At 51.6% G+C, this 20850-nt stretch overlaps 1 protein-coding gene across 4 annotated transcripts in view; it reads right to left on the bottom strand.

The window, feature by feature from the left end:
• Adora1 (adenosine A1 receptor) overlaps window positions 1-8268 on the bottom strand; it is a 33334-nt gene extending 25066 nt beyond the window's left edge. The window contains exons 1-2 of one of the 4 annotated variants that reach the window (XM_032915290.1): window positions 8076-8268; window positions 6863-7321 (exon numbers count right to left, since the gene is read on the bottom strand). In XM_032915290.1, coding sequence (XP_032771181.1) covers window positions 6863-7203 — 341 coding nt within the window. In that variant the 5' untranslated portion in view covers window positions 7204-7321; window positions 8076-8268. The remainder of the gene's footprint in view (window positions 1-6862; window positions 7322-8075) is intronic. The other 3 variants (XM_032915291.1, XM_032915292.1, XM_032915293.1) reach the window with 3 other exon arrangements.
• Between the last annotated feature and the right edge of the window lie 12582 nt (window positions 8269-20850).

Genomic DNA, 20850 nt, shown 5'->3' with positions numbered 1-20850 from the left:
AGAGCCTTGCTCAAAGATACCTTCTCAAGAAAGCCATCTTGTCTTCCCCCCCCAGCCCCAGCCTAGCATCCCCAACCATACTCATCCTGGTTGTTCCTATAGCACTTTTTACCTTTTGACATTCTACATGATTTAAGCCTTGTGTTTATGCTTAGACACCTGTCCTCCAGTCTCTAAGAAAACCAGCTCTGCAAGGACCTGTTTTATTAATGACTGTGTCCTGAGCATCCATAGCAGCACCTGGTATACGTGTGGCTCCAATGAGTGTTTGTTGAATGAATGATTGAAGAAATGAATGAGCGACTAGATCAGTAGTTCTCAACCTATGGGTATTGATCCCTTTGGGGGTTAAATCATATGGGGTCACCTAAGGCCATCAGAAATATCAGATATTTACATAATGATTCATAACAGTAGAAAATTAGTTATGAAGTAGCAACAAAAATAATTTTATGGCTGAGGGTCACCCAAACATGAAGAATTGTAATAAGGGGTGGCAGCATCAGGAAGGTTGAGAGCCACTGGACCAGGCCTCTCTACTTAGGGTCCTGGATAGAAACAAGTGAGAATGATCAGCCATCCTTCTTTCTCCAAAGTTAGACAAGTTCTGAGAGCAAGCAACAGGAAGACAGTTCCAAAGGGTATCTTCCCACAGGCCTGGGCTGAAGAGAGGCCGTGTGCAGGAGGAGCCAGCTTCCAGCTCAAACACTGACCCTTGCTGGGCTTCAGTCTCCTGCCATCCCTACTTCCAACATGGGAGGCTGGGAAACTCTCCATGGTAAGCTTGGTCTATGGAAAGCCATGATCACAACAGTGGCTGACAATTCCCGGGCAGAGTGGACCAGGCTGAACATCTCTCAGTGCCTTAAGCACAGCGAGGTGCCTGGCACTGCCGCCCAACGCCACACCCCTGTGACCCTGCCAGGTAAGAGAAGTGACCCCAACCTATTCTCTGGGGTCACGGGAGTTCTTCTCTACTCATCTAATCTTGTCCACCTTCAAGCCAGTGTTTCCAAGGTGAGACAGGTGAAAAGACCACACCCCTGCCGCCTCTTCCTCTCCCCATCCCCACCACCTTTGCTTGGTAACAACTGGCAACCTCTTCTGGGCTCTAGTAAAGGAGCGGTTCCCCGCCCAAGGAGCCCTGAGTAGCAGCTTTTTTTCCTCTGCTCGTCCCTTGTGTCTATGCCCTCCTGTCTAACCAGGCCAACCAAGAAATAGCAGCCCCCAAGCCCTTCATTCTGGAGACTGTGCTCCTCAGTAAAAGACAAAGAAACAAAATGGCCAAGGCTCAGGAAATCGGGAATGGATCCTAAAGCCCCGTAAGGTCCTGCCCCACTAGCTCGGAAGAGCAAATGGGATGAGAAATACCAGATGCCTCCTGGGAAGTCACAGAGTGGGTGAAACTCGAAAGTGGACGGAGGATGAAGGAATTGGGAAATGTTTAGCCTCATAAGAGAACGCTTGCAGGCAGAGGCAAGCTATTGCTTGGAGGTTCAATCCAGGGTTCTAGACCTTGGCTCTGACCCTTGAAACCATGAATCAGTGAAGTGTTTTGATTTTTGTTTGTTTGATATTTTCCTTTCTTTACATTTGCTATTCATTCATTTTCTCCCCCACCGTGTGTGTGTGTGTGTGTGTGTGTGTGTGTGTGTGTGTGTGTGTGTGTGTGTGTTGGGGTACTCCAGGTACCTGTGTGGAGGTCAGAGTATAAGCCAACTTTTAGAAGTTCAGTCTTTCCTTTCACTATGTATACCCCAGGGATTGAATTTCGGCCATCAGGCTTAGGGGCAAGTACCCCTGGAGTGGTTTTTGTAGTAGTAATAGTAATAATAATAACAATAACAATAACGACAATAATAGTAATAGTTCTCAAAGTAGCCACCTATTTAAGATATTTTAAAATGTGCTACACAAATGTTAATTTGTGACAAATGTGGCAAATGTTAATTTGTGACAAAGAAGTTACAGCATGGCAGATGTGGAAGACACCTGAGTTCATAAACCCTGACTCTTGGGGCTTACCCAGACCCCAGACAGAAGTTTTAGAGAGAAAACTCCCTGGGCCTAAAGTAACATGGAAGGGGCCACGCATCCACTCTGAGCACCTAACAGACAAAGCGAACCTGGCTGGCAGGAGCGGGAGGTGGATTCCCCGAGGGTAGGCTATTTTCGCTGAAACGTAGAAGATGAATAATAATGCAGTCTTATGCTGTCATGGAAGCCCTCAGAAAATAAATTTAGTTGACATGTAGAAATGTTTGTAATGTAATGTTAAGTGAAAAAAAATAGGACTTTAAACCATATATAGATATCTATATGCCATTTGCAAAAATAATGTAGCTAAATATACACACGTGTGTGTGGAAAATTTTTCTGGAACACCGAAATGTTAACAGTCGTCCTCTGTAGGTGGGAGAAGTACTGGGGAATTCGTCTGTCTTTATTCTCCACATTCCTTGCAGTCAGCATGGAGTTCTGATGCTGTCAAATAATAGGGGGCAGCCCCTAAGGTTCCATTCCGGGACCCCTGGGTGAATGGGCTCCTCCATGAGGCAACTTAGTACAAGTAGCCCATCGGGCACACCCAGGCTTTTTGGAAGCCATCCCAGTGCAGGGAAAGGGGGTGCCTTCACCCTTCCAATGAACCCAGACACCCCTGCAAGGTAAGCCATGCCTCTTGGTTCCACTGCATGCAGCAAAAGCACCTGTAAGCTGCCCCAGCACAGACACAAAGCCACCTCCCTGCCACAGCCTGCCACATCCACTGACCCAGTCCACTGCAGCTTTGCTTTCTCTTCCGCACAAGAAGAGTCTGATTTGGGAAGAGCCCAGAGTTCCCAGCCCTATGATCCTGACCTCCAGGCCTCCCTGTCCCTTGGTTTCCTCTCCACGGCTTCCTTTGCCTTCTTTTCTTGCCTCATGCGCTCTGTCCTATGACGAATGCATCCTTCGACAGAGCAGCTGGAGACACCTTGCTTCTTGTAGAAGCAGATGGAGACCCAAAGGAACTGTTCTGGGGACGCAGAGGTCACAGATGACTGCTGGGGTGTTGGTAGTACATGAACCATCTTAATTGTCAAATAAATAAATAAACAGGGCCCAGACCAGATCAGGGACTGCTAACTCAGTAGCCGGAAGCAAACACATCTTAATCTAGCAGATTTCTTTTCCTCTCCAAGCTCAACCCAGTAAACCTAGCCTCTCAGACAAGCCTCCAGCTGTGGACAGGCCTTTCAGGGACTCAGCTGCCCACTACGCTGAAGGGAAGGGGGAGGTGCTGAGTGTGAGCCAAGCCAGTGCACAAACACTCACTGACAGAAGTAAGAGGGGACAAAGCACCTGGCGAGAGCTTTGAGGAACTACATCCTACAAGATAGCTGCTTAGGTCCAAGCTTGTGCACTGGGCTTACGGGTTAGAAGCATCTGTTAGTGGTCCTGGATCCCGACAAGTGGTTCATTTAGGAAAACTATTGAATCTTTCAGGCCTCTGACCTCAGATGATCTGAAGAACTGTAGAACAAGGCCCTCAGTAACCTCCACTACCGAGAGGCTACAAAGGATCAATAGGATAAAATAGACACAGAACGAAACATGGCTACCACATGATCAATCACTAGGAGTGGGAAAAAAACAACACGAAACCTGCCTGGGGTTCCCAAGACAGCATTGGCAGGGACCAGGAGGAGGAAGAACCACAGAGGGTGAGAGCCAAAAGGAACCTCCTCGACCTTGAATCCAACCACGGTTAAGGAGAGAAATGGTCGGGATCGTGGAAGAGCTTCCAAGGTGGCACAGTTATCTGGTAAGGCAGCAAGGTTCACACTCAGGTCTAACCCACAAACCCCTGTCACCATTCACTGCAACCCATCTAGCCAACGACAACCTTCCCCGAGAATCAGGGAGCATTCTGGAACAGACACCAAATTATGACAGCCCCAGGCGAGGAGGTAGGGAGAGGAATGGGGAAGAGTCCCTGACAGTAGGCGGGAGAAAGAATCGCTTTTCAATTCCCCAGCATGGGTGGGGGTGCGCAACATATAAAGGGCCATACACTATTGACAATCAACTAGTTCAACTTCAAAAATAACGTAACTGGGTCACACCATATGAGGTGAATCTCTTTACTCACGGCTTTCTGCAAAGTGGAAGGAAATAAAACCTGTGGTTGACTGGCCAAGCTAATCCACGCTCTGTGAAGGTGTACTTGACTCCTATATCCTGATGCCCAGGTGCACCTCACCAATACTTAGTGTCATTATTCTCAGGGCCCAGGGCCACAGCAACCTTTGCCTAGCACATCAGGGCAGTGAGTCAGGTGCCTGAGGGCTCAGAAGCCTGGCATCCCACAGACACTAGCTGCCCAGAAGGATACAAGGCATTCTGTACCTCCTGCAGGGTATCTGAGTGGTGACGGGCCTGGCTCAGGTGATCAGCATGTTGGCTAAGGAACCTTGTTTGAAAGCTAGACTTTAACTTGGGAGAAAGCTCTTTTTCACTGGGGTTGGGGGGAAGCACTCCCAGGGACACTGCTGAACACATGGGAACAGCTGTGGGCAGAGCCCTGAAGTTGAATCTCCATCTAGATCTAGTCTGCAGGGAGAAGACAGAGGCACTCCCAAAAGGCCTGCTTGAGATTCACCCATGTGACCTGGAAACCCAGAGTACCAAGGACTGCATGTTGCTGCTGGGCATTCTGGGTAATTCACAGAGACAGACAGGATGTGGCCGCTGCCTGGGTTTTTGCCTTTGAGGAACTGGCAGTCCACCAAGGGAGGGAAATCATGTACATGTATAACTTAACAGTTCTTTACGCCTTCTCAGACTGTGTTGTGTGGCTGTCCTTTAAGAGCACAGGTGTTTGGGTTGGGAAAACATCGAGCCTGTCCAGCTTCAACTCAAGCCATTTATTGATAACGACGCTAACTTCCCAGTTACAGCCTGCACACAATAAATGTCAGCAATGATACTAATTGCTATATATTTTTCCAGGAACCCCAAGCAGCCACATTGCTATGTCTGCCCCCTTTTATAGATGAAGAAATTAAAGTTTCAAGAGGTTAAATAGGCAACTCTCCCAGGGTGACACAGCTAGACATTCGTAAAAGCACTCGTGCCCAGGCCTGCACTAAATTCAACTTGTGTCTCACCCTCAACTCTTAGAGAGTTGACCCCACCACCAGCCCCTCAAAGCAACAGCAGCTGCCTCTGGGAGGAATAAGCCTGCAGTTCCCACCAGCATGGCCACCTCGATGCCCCAGGCCCACAGGGCAAGGAAGGCACATTCTGAAGCCGGTGACCTCTGTGGCATCAGGACAGGGCCTTTAACTTGCCTTGGCACTCACTCAGCAGGCAGACTTTCTTAAGTGAGCGGCCTTCCTCTGTCTGCCCATCTGTGTGCATTCCTAATGTGTCCACGCCGTTGTAATGGTCGAGCACTGAGGCCCAGCCCATCTAATGGACTGAGACCAGCTTGACTGGTACAAGCCAGCAACCTGGGTCTAATGGCAGTGTGAAAGGGCCTGGGAACAGAGCTTATGTGGCTTCTGGGCTGTAATTCCTTCTCCCTGCATAGCAGCAGCCGGTACCCCACCTTTCTTGGGAAACCCTGGTGGCTGCGAGGGAGGTAGGTTGGGGGTGACAGGGAGAGGCTAGCAGCAGGGTTCCAGGCACAGGACTCAGAGGGAGGACACGGATCACGCTCTCCACACCTGGCTCTGAGAGATCCCGTGAGCTTACTTCCTCTCTTCCAGCCCTTGCCCCGCCTCCTTCACTGGACACAGGGAGCGTGTGACATGAAAAGAGGCTGGGAAAAGTTAAACGGGCTTCAGTGTGACCAAAGGGAGGACTCTGAGTGCCCAGGCCTGCTCAGGCACACTGCCAAGTGAGACCAGAGGCCTCATGTCCCTGACAGGGGAGCTAGGAAGCTGCACAGAATGGCAGGTGCTAAAGATGGCTAAAACTCACCCTCAGAAAACCTACTGATGACAAGAATTCAAAGAGGGGGAAAAGCACTCAAAAGAGTGTCCCAGCAGAGCTAGCTCCTGGCAGTGTGCCCAGCACTTGCTGGCCTTTGGTGACCCAGGCGCTGTCTGGTGCCAAGATTATGGCTTGGTAGGCCTGGGCAGGGATCCTCAAGGGAGATGGACCCCCCGCGACGAGGGCTGCCACCATTAAGCTTCCCACCCCGAGCTGCCTAGAAACAGCAAAAGCAACAGCCGGAACAGGAAGGTCAGCCACCAGCCTTCTCTCTGCCTGCAAAAAGATTCCCTCAGGGGGAGCCAGGCAGAGGCAACTAGCCCTCTGGGCTCAGCAGGACAGTCCGGAGGGTGGAGCTGGCTGGTACAAAAACATTTGCTGAACAAGTGAGCTAAACAGTGCCTTCCGGAAGTCAGCTTGGTCTGGTCCAAGAAGCAGCAGCACCCTTGGTCCTGGTGTGTCACCCTCAACATGTCCTCATCTCTCTCCTGGAGTTCTCTCCTCCTTTCCCAGACTGGTGGAACCGGGATCATTCCCAAGCCTACACTGACTGTCCCTTGTCTCACTAGTTCCTCCAGATGTTCCAACCCCACTCCAGACCCTACTTCACCTGTTCCCCCAGACCCTCTGGTTGCAGAGGCTTAAGCACTGAGGTCATGGGCAATGGTAATTCTCTGGACACCCAGCCCCCTCCTGCTTCTCCAGCCGCAGCTCTGCTGAGCATCCCCACACAGAGCCCAGGAAGGAGGTGTGGGCTGGGATCCAAATGGCCAGAGAATACCTGACTGACTTGGGGGCTTATGCACTTCCGTCTTCTCTAGCTCATCCCCCAAGCCACCCAACATCGGGTTTCACCGAGTACCTTGGGCTGCTGTGCACTCACCGGAGAGGGATCTTGACTCGGAGGTATCGATCCACAGCAATGGCGAGCAGAGCCAGAATGGAGCTCTGGGTGAGGATGAGGACAGGGCAGGCCACCATGAGGCAGGTGTGGAAGTAGGTCTGTGGCCCAATGTTGATAAGGATGGCCAGTGGGATGACCAGGGCGCCAACGGCCACATCAGCTACCGCCAGTGACACGATGAAGCAGAAGGTGGCATCGCGAAGTGCCTGGTTCACCTTCACAGCCCAAATCACCAGTACATTTCCGGGCACAGAGACCAAGGCAATGAGCACCTCGATGCCAATGTAGGCAGCCTGGAAGGCCGAGATGTAGGGCGGCATGGTGGGCAGGAGCTGGGCACATCAGCAGACAGGCGCCCTGGGGCACGAGGCCAGCACCTGTGGTCAGGAAGCCTGCGGTGGGGATGCCAGCCTGGGAAGGAGGGGAACATAGGCAGCCCTGCGAAGATGTGCCCCAGTAAACGGATGCAGTGCCTGGCCAGCCCCTGGCAGCACTCAGGCTCACTATCTGCTTAATCTCTGTCCCCTCCCCTTGTCCTTAGAGGTTCCATTCAGCAACTTAAAATAGCAGCACTCACTCCACCACTGGCTTTTGTATCAGGTGTGAGGTGGCTCCCAGTACACTTACTCCACAAGGATCCCCTGTGCATCCACGCTGCCCACAGGTGTCCGCTGACCCAGAGGCAAGGAGCTCACCATCCTGCCTACCAACCAGTAGGGGGTCCCGAAGGCGTTGCCCTAAGTTCCCTGGGCGGCTTTCCGGAGCCGCGCCGGGCAGGGCTGGGCTCTGGGCACCGCGCGCGCATCGGCTCATCGTTCTCCAGGCTCCCGCCGCTGCGCTCCCAGCCCGGCCTTTCAAGCAATCACATGGTGTGGCAGAGGCTCAGCCCCGGACGCGTTTAAAGAGGTAGTGCCCCTGTTTCATACCTGGGACTGGATGGCAGGCGTGATTCTGAGGGACTAAGCCCAGGACCTGGCGGGTCCACGGGCTCCCATTCCCCGCGTGCGCGCACGCCTACCCTGTGCCCACCCACCTGGGACGCCGCCGGTGCCCGAATCTTAACAGTAGCCTGGTCCCGCTTCAGCTCTGCCCAGAATCCTTGCCCATTGACTGCCCCAAGGGGGGGATCCCAGTCGTTTCATCCACCCCTTTCCTGCACATTCGTGGTGCACGAACTGAGCCACAGACTTACCCAAGGTCACACCAAAGCTGGCAGAGCTCCTGGCCACCTGAACAGTCTAGCCAAGTATCCCTAGACCTCGAAACCTTGGGCAGTCGCTCCCTCAGAGGATGCCAGGGGAACCCAGGGCTACCCAGTTAGGTCCAGGGGGTGGTAGCCAGCCGAGACTCCACTCTGGCGCCGGCGCCTTCGTCGCCCCCGGCGCGGGAGCTGAGTGACAATCGGGCTCCGCACACCGGGAGGGGGAGGGGGCGGGGGCGGCGGCGGCACTCGCGGGCCCCTCCCTCGTCGCCCTCCGTCTCCTCCCCTACCCCCTCCTCTAAACAAAGGAAGTGATTCAGTGTGAGAAAAGCTGGGAAAACGTGAGCTTCTCGAATGGTGTGATGTATGGATCCGGCCTCGGGACGGGGACAGTACCGAAGTGTCGCCTCCCGTGTTCGCTCCCTTCCTCCCTCCCTTCTCAATGCGGCAGGCGGGCAGCCCAAGTCCTAATCACCTGCGGGACTCGAGGAGGCCCCTCTCTGATCTCCCACTACCAACAACCATTGGCACTTGGGCCCCTCCCCTAATCTTAAAACCTACTCTCTTCAGGAAAGCAGTCCCCGCACTGTCAGGGGCGCCCAGGCTTCCAGCACACACGTTACTTTACAGGCAGTCGCCTGAGTCATAGCCCTTTCTCATCCATCTTTCAGAGTGCTTTTCAGGCTCTTCGTAATTTCCATTTTGCAGATGAGGCTGCTGAGGCTCAGAGAAATGGTCCAGCTTCTCAGGACCACCAGCGTCACACTACTATGCTCCTTTCCTCCTCCCCCTCCCCCTCCTCCCACTCCTCCTTCTCCTCCTCCTTTCTGCCCCAGCACCTAAGACCACACAGTATCTAATCTAATCCCTTGTGTTCCAGAAAAAGATTCAGGCTGGGGAATGAAACGAACTTGCCGAAGACTAAGGAATTGAAGTACCAGCATAGTGCCCTCCCCACAGTGCCCTCCCCACACAGTGCTCTCCCCACACAGTTCCCTCCCCACACAGTGCCCTCCCCACAGTACCCACCCCACAGTACCCTCCCCACAGTGCCCTCCCCACAGTGCCCTCCCCACAGTGCCCCCTGCCCCACTACATCACTTGCTTCCAGTTTCAGTTGGTACTGGTTCATGCAAGCCCCAAGCCTTCCCTCTCAGTGCCTTATAGAGAGATCCCACCCTGAGAAATCCAGTCTGTGTGTTGGGCAAGGGCTTGCACTGCACAGTATCTGGGTAAGTCAGGCTTGGGGAAAACCCATAACCTATTGCCCCCTTGCTGGGTCTCAGGATGAGGAGAAGGGCTCTGCCTACAGGAGGAAGAACTACTTCTGCTGAGATTTGCTGCAGGAGCATAGTAAAAAGCAGTTTCCTCCAGAGCCTGGGTGACTGGGGGGAGGGGGGCTATTTGATTTTCTTCAGAGGAGGGAGCCCAATGTAGAGAAAGACTTCTACTTCTACCCTCAGGCAACAGGGAATCTGTGAGTTTGATGGTAAAACAACAGTTCTTCCATAACAGGAGCCCTTCCTGCCCACCTTCCATTCCCCCTACTCCTAAGAGCAAGCTGCCATCCTGCGCCTGCCCATGCTATGCCATGCCAACAAGAGACCGAGGTCTGTGTGGCATCTCCACTTCTTGGATCTGTCTTTCCTTGACTCAGGGCCTTTAAGGCAGAAGGGCTTTCTCTTAATTAACTTTAATTTTTTAAGACAAAGACTTGCTATGTAGCTCAGGCTGGCCTCAAACTCAGTCATTTTAGCTCCGCCTCCCCAATACGGGAATGATAGAATTCAGCACCATGCTGGGCAAAGCGAGCTTTTCACTGGTGGGTGGGTGGGGGGTTGGTGGATTTGTTTTGCTTGTCTTTGTGGATTAGTTTGTATGGTGCTGAGGAATGGAACTCAGGACCTCTTTCGTGCTAGCCAAGCGTCCTGCGGCTGAGTTATAGCTGTGATCCTCTTTTAAGTTTTGATTTGCTTCTTGTCAGCCATGTGGCAAGCCCAGCTTACGGCCAGCCAGTGGCTTCAGGGAGAGGAGGACACTGTGGAAGGACAGAGGCTGAACAGGAGGAGCCAAGGGACTGGGATGGACACTGTGCCAAATGTGATGCTGTTTTTGACACATGCCCCAGATCCCTGATGAGATAGCCCTCTCCCACAGCTCTTTGACTCCCCACGAGTTTCCCTGCCTCCAGCAGAGCCCTGGTCTCCTCATCTGTATGGCGATCAGTCGATCGATTGATCAGGAATAACGCCTAGGAGGTATGAGAACTGCCTATGCCGGCTGAAGGAGAGTTTAATACAGAGCTGTTGTAAGATGCCAAGCAGGAGGCCAACAAGATGGGGGTGGGGTAAATGAGCTCGCTGCCCGGCCGACACCCTGAGTTCAAGCCTCAGGATCCACAACATGGAAGACGAGAACCGTCTGTCAAGGGCTGTCTTCTGACCTCCATGAGTGCACTGTGGCACTCCCACACACATAGGCACATGCGCTAAATAAATAAAATGTAATAAACTCTTAAAAGAAAAAACATACAGGCAGTGCCAGGCCAATGGGGAGAAGGGGAGGGAAGGAGAGTCCAAAGTTCAAAATGCTGAAATCTGCCCTGTGCTGATAGTAGGGCTGTGTTGGGACCAAATCCCACAGGTACCAGGCTTGAGTGCCCTTAAAGGTACCCGAGTGAAAAGCTTTTTACTGAGCATGTGACTCCGGGGCAAGATGACATCACAGGAAGCAAAAAGGCCCCAGGGCCTGGTCTTTGGCCAATTTCCTCTCAGCCCTGTCTTTTTCCTTCCAAGACCCTGTCCTTGGTTTCTCTGCTGGCATCCTTAGCTCTCTACAGGGGGCCTGAGGAGTATGGAAAGGAGGACAGGGCAGAGGTGGAAACACACTGGAATAGCCCTCTTCAGCTCCTTTCCAGAGTCCTCCACATTGCCACCAAACTCCCTAGAAGCCTGCCCACCCTTTTGAGTGCCAATGAAGAGAGAATGACTGGGTGTTGAGGTTTGGGTCCACTCCTAGAGAACAGAAGAGAGTGTAAGGTTCTCCTCTGAAGCTAGGCATGACAGCACATGCCTGTTTTCTCAGCTGGAAGAAGGCTTAGGCAAGAGGTTCAAGAGTTCAAGACCAGCCTGGGTTATACTGTTAATTCCTGGCCAGCCTGGGCTATATAGTGAGACTCTGCTTCAAATAAACTGAAAACCTCTCCTGTGCCTGGGGGTTTAGTTCAATAGTAGAGTGCTAGCTTAGAATGCAGAAAGTCCTCCATTCCATTCCTTGTGCCAGAAAGAAAAAGACAGGCAGACAGACAGACAGGCAGACAGGCAGACAGGGTTCTGTTTTCTTCCAGCAGACACATTGTTCTGGTTCTTATGTCATGGTTTTCAGCATCACTCTGAGCACTGCATGCACAAGGAGACCTGGAGAAGAACCAGAAGTTAGGACAGAAAGCCTGTGGGTTAGCAAGGGAATGTACCGCCCCTTCCAGTTCTGTCCATCCCAGTGCGACTTCTTGGAAGCTCCATCCTTTTCCTATCCCACACTGTTCTGACCGGGAAGACCAGAAATGTAGGTCTCTTCCTCCTTCTCTCCCCTTCCCAGGTCCTTCTCCCAGGTCTGAAATTCTGTAAAGGGGACACCCCGAGTCTATGTGAGCCTGAGTCTGTGTGGGATGGGAACACCAGCACAGGGTAAGTGGGCCATTTAATTCTGGTCACTCTAGATAACACCAACTGTTCCTAAATCCTGGAGAGAGGAGCTGAGGTTACTTTTTAACCACATCGTCGTCTTTCATTCACCTCATTCCACTCAGCAGCAGTTAAGCCCCTTCTGTGTATCAGAGGGTAAACCGAGATAAGAAGGCAGGGAGCTCCAGACAAAGGTCAGTCACAGACATAAGCACAAATGACCCCCATATACAGTCCTCTCTGAGAGGGTGAGGGCATGCGGCTGACCGCTGACCTGCATCTTTCCCTCATCCAAGGGTGAAAGAGCAAAGACTGTGGAGGGAAGGAAGGCCACACCCTCTCATGTGGGGATCTACAAACACTAAAGACACCCAAGGACTAGTCAGAAGAGACCCAGGGTGAGGGAGGAGGATGGGGTTTATTGGGGGTCTTAGAGAGCCATTTCTGCTTTAGGCAGAATTCTGTTTTGCATATGGGTTGGTTGGTTGGTTTTGTTGTATAACTTTGTTTGAATATAGATTGCATTGGCCATATGAAAAAAAAATTGGACATCTGAACTTTAACCCAATGCTTCCATGGATAAACCAGAAACATGAAACCCAGAAAGGGAGTAAACAAACCCAAACTTCCCTGTTAGGGCAAACTGAGGCCTGGGCAGAAGGCAGAAGGGGAAGTGAGCCCTGGATCCTAACTCCTAAGCTCTGGGCTCTATCTGCCAAGGTGCCAGGAGTCAGAGAGAGTCCTTGGCTTCCAACTCTCTCTCTCTCTCACACACAGGGAAGGGAGACGGGATGCAAACACACCCTGTGGGAGGCAGGGACCCACACTGATAGCACAATAAAGGCACTGCACCAGTGAACAGCAGTTTGGCACTCGTGAAGATTTCCCCACAGACAGCATCCCTGGAATACTCACTACATACCTGGGAGGTAGAAAAGCTGGAGCTTTGAGGCTCTCGCCACAGACAGCGCAAGACTGGGCAAGGCTGAAATGGAGCCATGTGCTTGGATCAGAGTGGAACCTGGGCCACTGAGGCTTTCTAGGCTCAGGAGGAGCTAGGATCCCCCTGAAGGAGAACCTCCCGGCAGACCGCCTACCTGTCCCTTCACTTACTCAGCTGTCTTGCCCGAAGCCCACTATGAAGATGGCATTAGACCATCTTCACCTGCTCAGGGTCTGCAGGATCTCAGAGTCTTGTGTTCTAGGTGCCACAGACTAAGCAGAGAGCTTGCTCAGGAGGCACTGGCCAAAAAGTCTCAAAAGGACGATGAGCTGGGGCTTGAGGTGAGCCAGGCTGTTCTGTGTTTATGGAGAAGGCCACGTGGCCTGTCCTTTACGGGTAGACCACCCAAGCAAGGGAGGGTACAAAGTGTTTGCTGTATCTTGGGCAAGATGAGGGGCTCGACGGGGCCCCAACCTTGAGCCTGGACAGCAAGCCTCCAGGATAAGACACTCTTAGTACCAGAGGTCTCCATGTTTCCCATGGTGAACGAAACATTCTCATGTTTCCTGAGTCCAATCCTCTTATCCAGGAGGAAAAAACAGCAGCGCCATCTCTCTTGTTATATAAGCATGCATCTCAGGATGTAAAAGACCATCCATCATAGCCTTCTTTGTGGGTATTTGAAAGCTCTTGAGGATTTTGAACAAGGGACTAAAGGATCTGGGAGATGCTACCTTATTTCTTGTGGTGGTGCTGGGTGCTGAACCAGGGCCTGGGAATGTTAAACAAACACTGGGTTACTGAGCTTCAACCTAACCCAAGACAGCAGAACTTCAAAGGACAACCCTGAAGGACCTGGAGAAGAGGAAGTGGAGGCTGGAGGTTTGTTAGCCACAGAAATGCCTCTGCTCAAAGACGGTGAGAAGCTGAACAGAAAAGGAAGCAGAGGGAGCAGAGGACAGATGTTGCATGGGAGGAATCCTGGGCTCAGAGGCTGGCCACGCACAGCGACCAAGGGAAAAGGAAGAGGTAAAGAAGGGTCCAGGGGAGACACGGATGACTGATGAGGGAGACGCTGGCAGGGCAGACAGAGGGTAAGTCCAGTGTGATGTGGTCCTGACAGGGTTTCTGTGGGCCTCTGGAAAGACGCAGAGTTTGAATGTGGATCTATTCATCTCTGTCCCGGTAAGGATAGAGACCTCGGGGAAACAAGATTTCCCCTGGGGGAAGCAAGATTACTCCTGGAAGGGTGCGAGGAGGCTGGGCTGTATAACCCACCCACCCACAGGAGGAATCAGGAGGGAAACCTGTCAGAAGGGAAGAGACACTTCAGGAAGAGGCATGCTGAGCGGCCTCAGGAAGGGTAGCAGTCATATTCTGTGACAGGAAGGGAATGGAGACCTCGAAGAATCCTGGTAGGAAGGGCTGGGTGTATGAAAGCCGCAGCAGGTAGTTAATGGTGGAAATCATGGGTGCAAACTCATCTTCGAAAGAGCTTGGCAGGGAAAAGAACAAAAGATGGATGGTTAGCTGCAGGAGAAGGAGGTCAAAAAGAGGTTGGTTTTAGCTGGGGGAAGGTCTGAGCATGCTCACAGCTCCAGTGAAGGAGGCAGTGGCAAGAGATGAATCAGAGGAAGAGCTGCTGAGCGCGGGCCAGGCTCTCCACACTACCTCTGCAAGCCCGTGGGGACTCAGGCAGACATTGACAGCTCACTGGACTCAGCACTGTGCCTGCTGCTCTACCTGCTCACAGACCTGGAAATTCCTAGCTTTCCCCCATCCCCTAGGCCCCTGGTCCTTTGTTGAGTGTTTCAGGGATGCTCCCAGGCCTTTGCCTGAAGCACACCTCTATTGATACATAGCCAATGGTTTGACAACAACGTTTCACATCAGTAAAATCTTGGTCTTGCCCTGCACCAGGTCCTCCTCCTCCTCTGGTGGTCATAGCCGAGCCTGCACCACAGTCCTGCTCACCAGGTGCCCGTCCTGGATTTCCTGGCTTCCCTGACTCTCTATACCCAGAGGGGTCCTTCTGGATGGCCCACCTGCCACCCTCCACCAACCAAAAGATAACAGACTAGCTCTACCGCTGATAGACTCATGCCGCCCTGCATAGCCCACTTTATCCTGAACGGCACAGCTTCCTGGACTCCATACCACCTACAAGAAGGCAGGGAAAGTGGCATCTGCTTCCCCTCCCTTCCACTGGGCAGAAGGGAAAATCAAGGCAGGGAGGGGTCATGTGACTTCTGTTAGAGGCTAGGCAGGCTGGCTGGCTTCCCAATTCTCCGTGCCTCCCTCCTCCTCCACCCATCCACCACTGCCCTTTGATAAGAAGAGGCACTCGAGCACATTCTGTGTGCTCCATCACAGAGAGAAGGCCTTCAAAATGTGGAAGGAAGAAGACAGGCTAGGGTTTCACAGCAGCGTTACTCAAAATAGCTTCAGAGCAGAAACAAGCCAAATGTTCACCAACTAGAGTTACCAGAATACATCCAGGACATCCAGTTTAAAAAATGTTAACAGCTTTATTGGGAAATGGTTTATGTATCATAAAGTTCACTCATTTAAAGTGTCCAGGCCGTGATTCTGAGACTGTACTTACGGGATTGTGCAACCGTCACCACCGTTTCTGTCTAGAACATTTTCATCATCTCCCTCCAAAAACCCTTGTGCCTGTTAGCAACAACTTACTCCCTCTCCCCAGCCTCAGACAACACAAATCGTTTGGGGGATTGAGACAGATTCTCACTGTATAGCCCAGGCTAGCCTCAAGCCTGTGGTCCCCTCCCTTCAACTCTCATGAATTAGGGTTAAAGGGCTGGACACCATGTTCAGTGACAGACTTCCTTCTGTAGATGTGCCTGTTGTAGATACTCATCAACGGTCCTTTGTGACAGCTTCCTTCAAATACCTTCATGTTTCAAGGTTCATCGGAGTTGTAGTCCGTATCAGTTCTCAACTTCTCCTCTTCTTCCTCTCCCTCCTCTTCCTCCTCCTTTAATTATTTGGAGGTCAGAGGGATAAGTTCTGGGAGTCCGTTCTCTCCCTCCACCGTGGGTTCTGAGGCTAGAACCCGAGGTCATCAGGCCGCACATGAAACTCTTACCCACCGGGCCATCTCACTAGCTCAGTGCTTAGTTTCAATGGCTGAGGATTTCATTTCATGAACAGTTCACATTTTGATTACCCAATCTTCAGTATAGACACCCACACACACACACACACACACACACACACACACACCCACACACACACACACCCCACAGCTCAGGGGACAGAGAAGCAATAGGAGCGATACGCACAGTCACCTTACAGTGGTGCCTTAGGGTGGTGCCATGTGTACCAGTCTGAGGCATGAGGGCCGACACTGAAGCCAGGAAAGCTTTCACCCTGTCAAGCAGAGCGCCAACTGGGGTAGGGTGGAGCGCCTAGCGCTCAGCTGGGGCCCGGGAGCAGTGAGCCTGTCAGAAGGCCTACTGCACACATTTTCATAGGCTGTGTTCCTCTCCAGCAGGCAAGGAAGTCAGGCGTGCAGACACTGAGCATTTGTTGACTCCTTCCTCACCCTCACTCTGTGGAGTCTAAACCGGTCACACAGGCTCATTGCCTCTGCCTATCCTGGCCCCTGGCCCCTGATCGTAAGCACAATTCTAAATGCAGTTCCACAGACATTCCCTTCAAATCCACCTCACCCCAGCCCTGAACCCGGAAGGAATTCGCACCCTGATCAGGGCCACCTGCCTAAGGCTGGGGAAGAGAGATGATGACCTGAGAGAGAGAGAGAGAGAGAGAGAGAGAGAGAGAGAGAGAGAGAGAGAGAGAGAGAGAGAGAGAGAGAGAGCCAGGCTAGGGAGACCATTTGTTTCCTGTGGACCCCAGACCAGAAATTAACTCCTATTCCTAAAAGCTACTCATCCGACCTGGTTGCTCGTGCTGGTGACACAGGGATCTTTTGATGGCTAGAAGTCTTCATTTTCCCCTCCCCAGTACCCAGGGCTTCGTCGCGCAAGGCAAGCCCTCTACCATTGAGTTATTTCGCTCAGCCCAAAGTTGGACGACCTCATCACACAGGACCGGCCGCCTGGAGCACAATAGTGCGCGACAGACAGTCCAGAGGAGGTTCTACAAGACAGCGGGACCACGTTATCTTTGCGGGCTCTTTTGCCCCTCGTGGCATCGCGGGTGACATGACAATGATTTTTCTCCCTTTTGGCAGCCTACAGAGGCTGAGGGAGGGCAGAGAGACTACGGAGCGGTGTTTGGCGCTCTTGTCTGGAGCTCGGGGTCCCCCTGCTGGAGGCACTGGAACCTGGGCGGGGCTTTAAGCCGAAGGGCGGACACCCTCAGGTGATAACTGTGGCAAACTCACGATGAGGCGGAGCTGCTGGAACTCAGCTGGAAGGCCCAAGGGACCAGCCCTAGGAATGTTGGACAAATATGCCACCCGGATGGTGACTCTGGTCTCCTGATGCCCAGTCTAAATCCTTTGTTCCCAGCCCCGCTACTAATTATGTTTTCAAGCAAAATCTCCTGAAACTGCCCAAGTTGCTGGGAGCGCTCCCTGCATTGCGGAGATCTCGGAAGATATGGTTCCCAGCACCCATGCTTCCTGCCAGCCCGCCTCAGGAATCTTTCAGCACAGACCTTTCACCTCCAGTACTTCTGGGAACACCACGTATCTGGGCACAGAACCCTTAGGTCACCCAATTCTCCTCAAAGGCTGTGCATGCTTGGTCTCTAGGGCCTAGTAAATTCAGCTCAAATGTCCCTACTGGGAATGTGACCAAGAAGCCTCAGTTTTGCCGTCTGTAAAATGCAAACTGTAGAATTTTCTGAATGGGCAGCTGGGAGAATTTGGTGGTACTGCGAGGTTGGTCCCCCTTGAGCACACGTCCCTAAGTATTGAGGTTTGCACGGTTCTTTGGCCCTTCCCACCCTAACATGAAACTAACAAGAAACTGGGTAACTACAACAGGCAGGTAGGAGTTGTCCACGGAGAAGTATGGCAGGGCCCTGCCACAGGTTTGAGATTGTCCCAACCTAGCCACCTCCTCAGTCTTCCACCCAGTCGACAGCAGGAGTGGCAGCTGCTTCCCTCTGCTGCCCAATCTCTGAAGCCTGGCACAGCAGCCCCACAGCTGCTGGGGTGGCCCAAATGCCTCAGGTCTAGGACTACACAAAGGACAGCTGGGGCTGACGGAGGACAAAGATGGACACCCCGCCTGTTCAGTATGTTTCCTCATCCTGCAGCCCCTAGACCTTTCCTAGCAGCCCAGGACCTCTGACCTCACTCTTGCCACAGCTGTGAGGGGGGCTGTCCTCTCGTACCCCCCTTGTCCTCTGCTCTCTGGGCCTCCACCCCCATCCTTTCCCCTGTTCCCTGTCGCCCATATGCTGCCCAGCTGTCTCTGCCCCTGTGCTGGGCACTCCGCCCACCTGCAGCCCTCATGAATCGCCAGTGTTCACACTCTGACCCCTCAGCCTCCACCTGTTCCCCTCGGTAAGGGCAGCAGGGCTGTGTGGCCCCATCTGTTGTCCTCCATCTAGGACTCAGGGCAAAGATTCCACCGCAAAACTCCCAGCTCCCACCTGCCTAGGGTTGGTCGGAAGGCTCGGCTGAGAGACAGGATCCAATCTGGGGACTTCATCATTCTTCTCTGCCCAGGCCGCCGACGCTGTTCCAAACAACCCAGAACCTTCCCACCTGAAGAGCCAACAGCCCACTCTCTCCAGAAGGGCCTCTGCATCCTTAAACACATACTAATCTCATTTCTGTGGCAAGACCCTTCAACAATGTACAATGGCAAACAGGAAAGCAAGGCGATGGGAAATGGCATGTATATGTGTATGCAGGCGTGTGCCTGTGCCCATGTGTGTGACTAAGTCATCTACCAGTCAAGAACATGTTAAAACAAAATCTTTGTACTTCAATTTATCTCTCTCCTCTTCCTCCTCCTCCTCTTCTTCCTCCTCCTCCTTCTTTTGATACAGGTACTCATGTTGCCCAGGCTGGCCTTGAACTCCTGATTATCTCTCAGCCTCCCAAGTGCTGGGATTACAGTGTGTACCACAAGGCCTGGCCTGAATATACTTTTCTTAGTTCAGACAGTGAAGCCACTACAGTTCGGCTCAAAATCCCTTACCAAATTCCTACCCAGACCCCTCTAAGCACAGGGACCACTGTGAACGCTTTGGGGTATTTCAAAGCATTTACTATATTTTGTACAACTCGCATAAGTTATACACACACACATATACATATATATATTATGGCACTCATAGTCTTGAGCAGGAATTGACTTTTATTGTTCTTAAGTAAGTTGTAACCTACAAGTATTCTGCAATTTAGTTTGCTGTAAAAAAAAAACAAAAACAAAAACAAAAAAACAAAACAACAACAGAAACCCTACCTGGGCCAGTAAGATGAATCAGTGGATAAAATCACCTGCTGTCAAGTCAGAAAGCCTGGGTTCAATCCTCATGCCCCATACGATGGAAAGAGAATTGACTCCTGAAAGCGATCCTCTGATCTCCACAAGAGCACGTGTGAGTGCATTTGCATGCATTCAAACACAGACACACACACACACACACACACACACACACACACACACACACACACTGTGACTTTTATTTGCCTGATATAATTGTCATCTCTGGGGCTTACTGACTCTGTCTCCTAACTAAGGCCCAGTCCTGAAAGCTTCCAGCCTCTGTACAATCTAATCCAGGCCTAGAACATTTTCAGTCCCTGAGACTGCTGAATAAGCTCCCCCTTCCCAGCTCTTTCTGAACTCTAACTGGCTGATTCAACTCAGCTGTTCTGACTCAAACTCCTCTCCCAGCTGACTGATTCAACCTGGCTCAGCCTCTGAATTGCTCTGCTTGGCCTCAAACTAACTCTAGCAATCTGGTCTATGTTCTCACTCTCTGGCTTGTTCTCTCTTCAGTCTGTCACTGTGAAACTCTCCTGGTAAAACTGCCTCCTTTTCCCTCTCTGGGTAGCTCTACTCTCCCTCTCACCTCTACTGCGCTGTCTCCCAACTCTACTGTATTCCTGTTCTGTGCTCTCTACTTCCTGCACGGTCTGTCTCTCCCTTAAGTATCTTCCCTTTCCTCTCTCTTCTCATGAGAGTCGGGCACATCCTATTCTGTTAAATCTTTCCTCACTTTGTCTGCCAATCACTTTCAAACATGGCTGCTTCCTTCTACAAACTAACTTTACCTTCATTGTTTTGGATTAATGGTGAATACTAAAGGCACATCTGTATTCCAACTAGAGGGATTAAAGGTGTGTGCTTAGGGCTGAGCCATACCCTAACTAGAAACAAGTACGAATATCCTTTAACTCATGCACACATGCACACATGCACACACACCAAATAAACGAATGTAAAGACAGAATTTTAAAAGTCTACCTGCCTCATCAGTGCATGCAGCTCTGCAGTCTCTTCAAATACCACATCCTGTCCCAGCACAGAAACGGCACTGGGCAGCATTTTGTCAGCATCTCCTACTGACAGCCATTTACCTCATCCCTTGTGTCTCTGTACCATGTCCGAGCCTTCTACAACCTGGTCCTTCCTGGGTCTACCTGGCCCTGTGTTCCTGCAGCCTGAGAACAAAAAAGGGGGTTGTCATTTACGCTGTTTCAGAATCACAAACGTCCATAGAGCATTTTAAAAAATAAAATTTTAGTCCCTTCTTCTAAAATCTTGTCGCCTAATGAGATGATTCCTCTTTCTATATAGAAGGGACAAAGAGATGTGGGGGAAAAAAAGAAAAGAGGGTGGGAGTGAGGGAGTAAAGAGGAGGAAGGAGAAAAAGGAAGTAAAGAATGTGCTCATAAACTGGGCATAGTGATGCACACCTTTAATCCCTGGACTTAGGAGGCAGAGGCAGACAGGTCTCTGCGAGTTTGAAGCCAGTCTCATCTACACAGTGAGACCCTAACTTGAAAACAAAAAACAAAAAACAAAAACAAAACAAAAAAAGAAGAAAAGAATGAGGAGGAGAAAGAGAAAGAGGAGGAGGAGGAGGAGGAGGAAGCTTCATTATCCCAGCACTGTCTGCCAGAAAGGAAACAGTTAAGTGAAACTTGGTGCGTCCACTCAGTGGAATATTATGGGATCATTAA

Source organism: Rattus rattus, chromosome 10 (genome assembly GCF_011064425.1).
Source record: "Rattus rattus isolate New Zealand chromosome 10, Rrattus_CSIRO_v1, whole genome shotgun sequence".
Taxonomy (NCBI): domain Eukaryota; kingdom Metazoa; phylum Chordata; class Mammalia; order Rodentia; family Muridae; genus Rattus; species Rattus rattus.
This window is presented reverse-complemented; position numbering and strand designations above follow the sequence as displayed.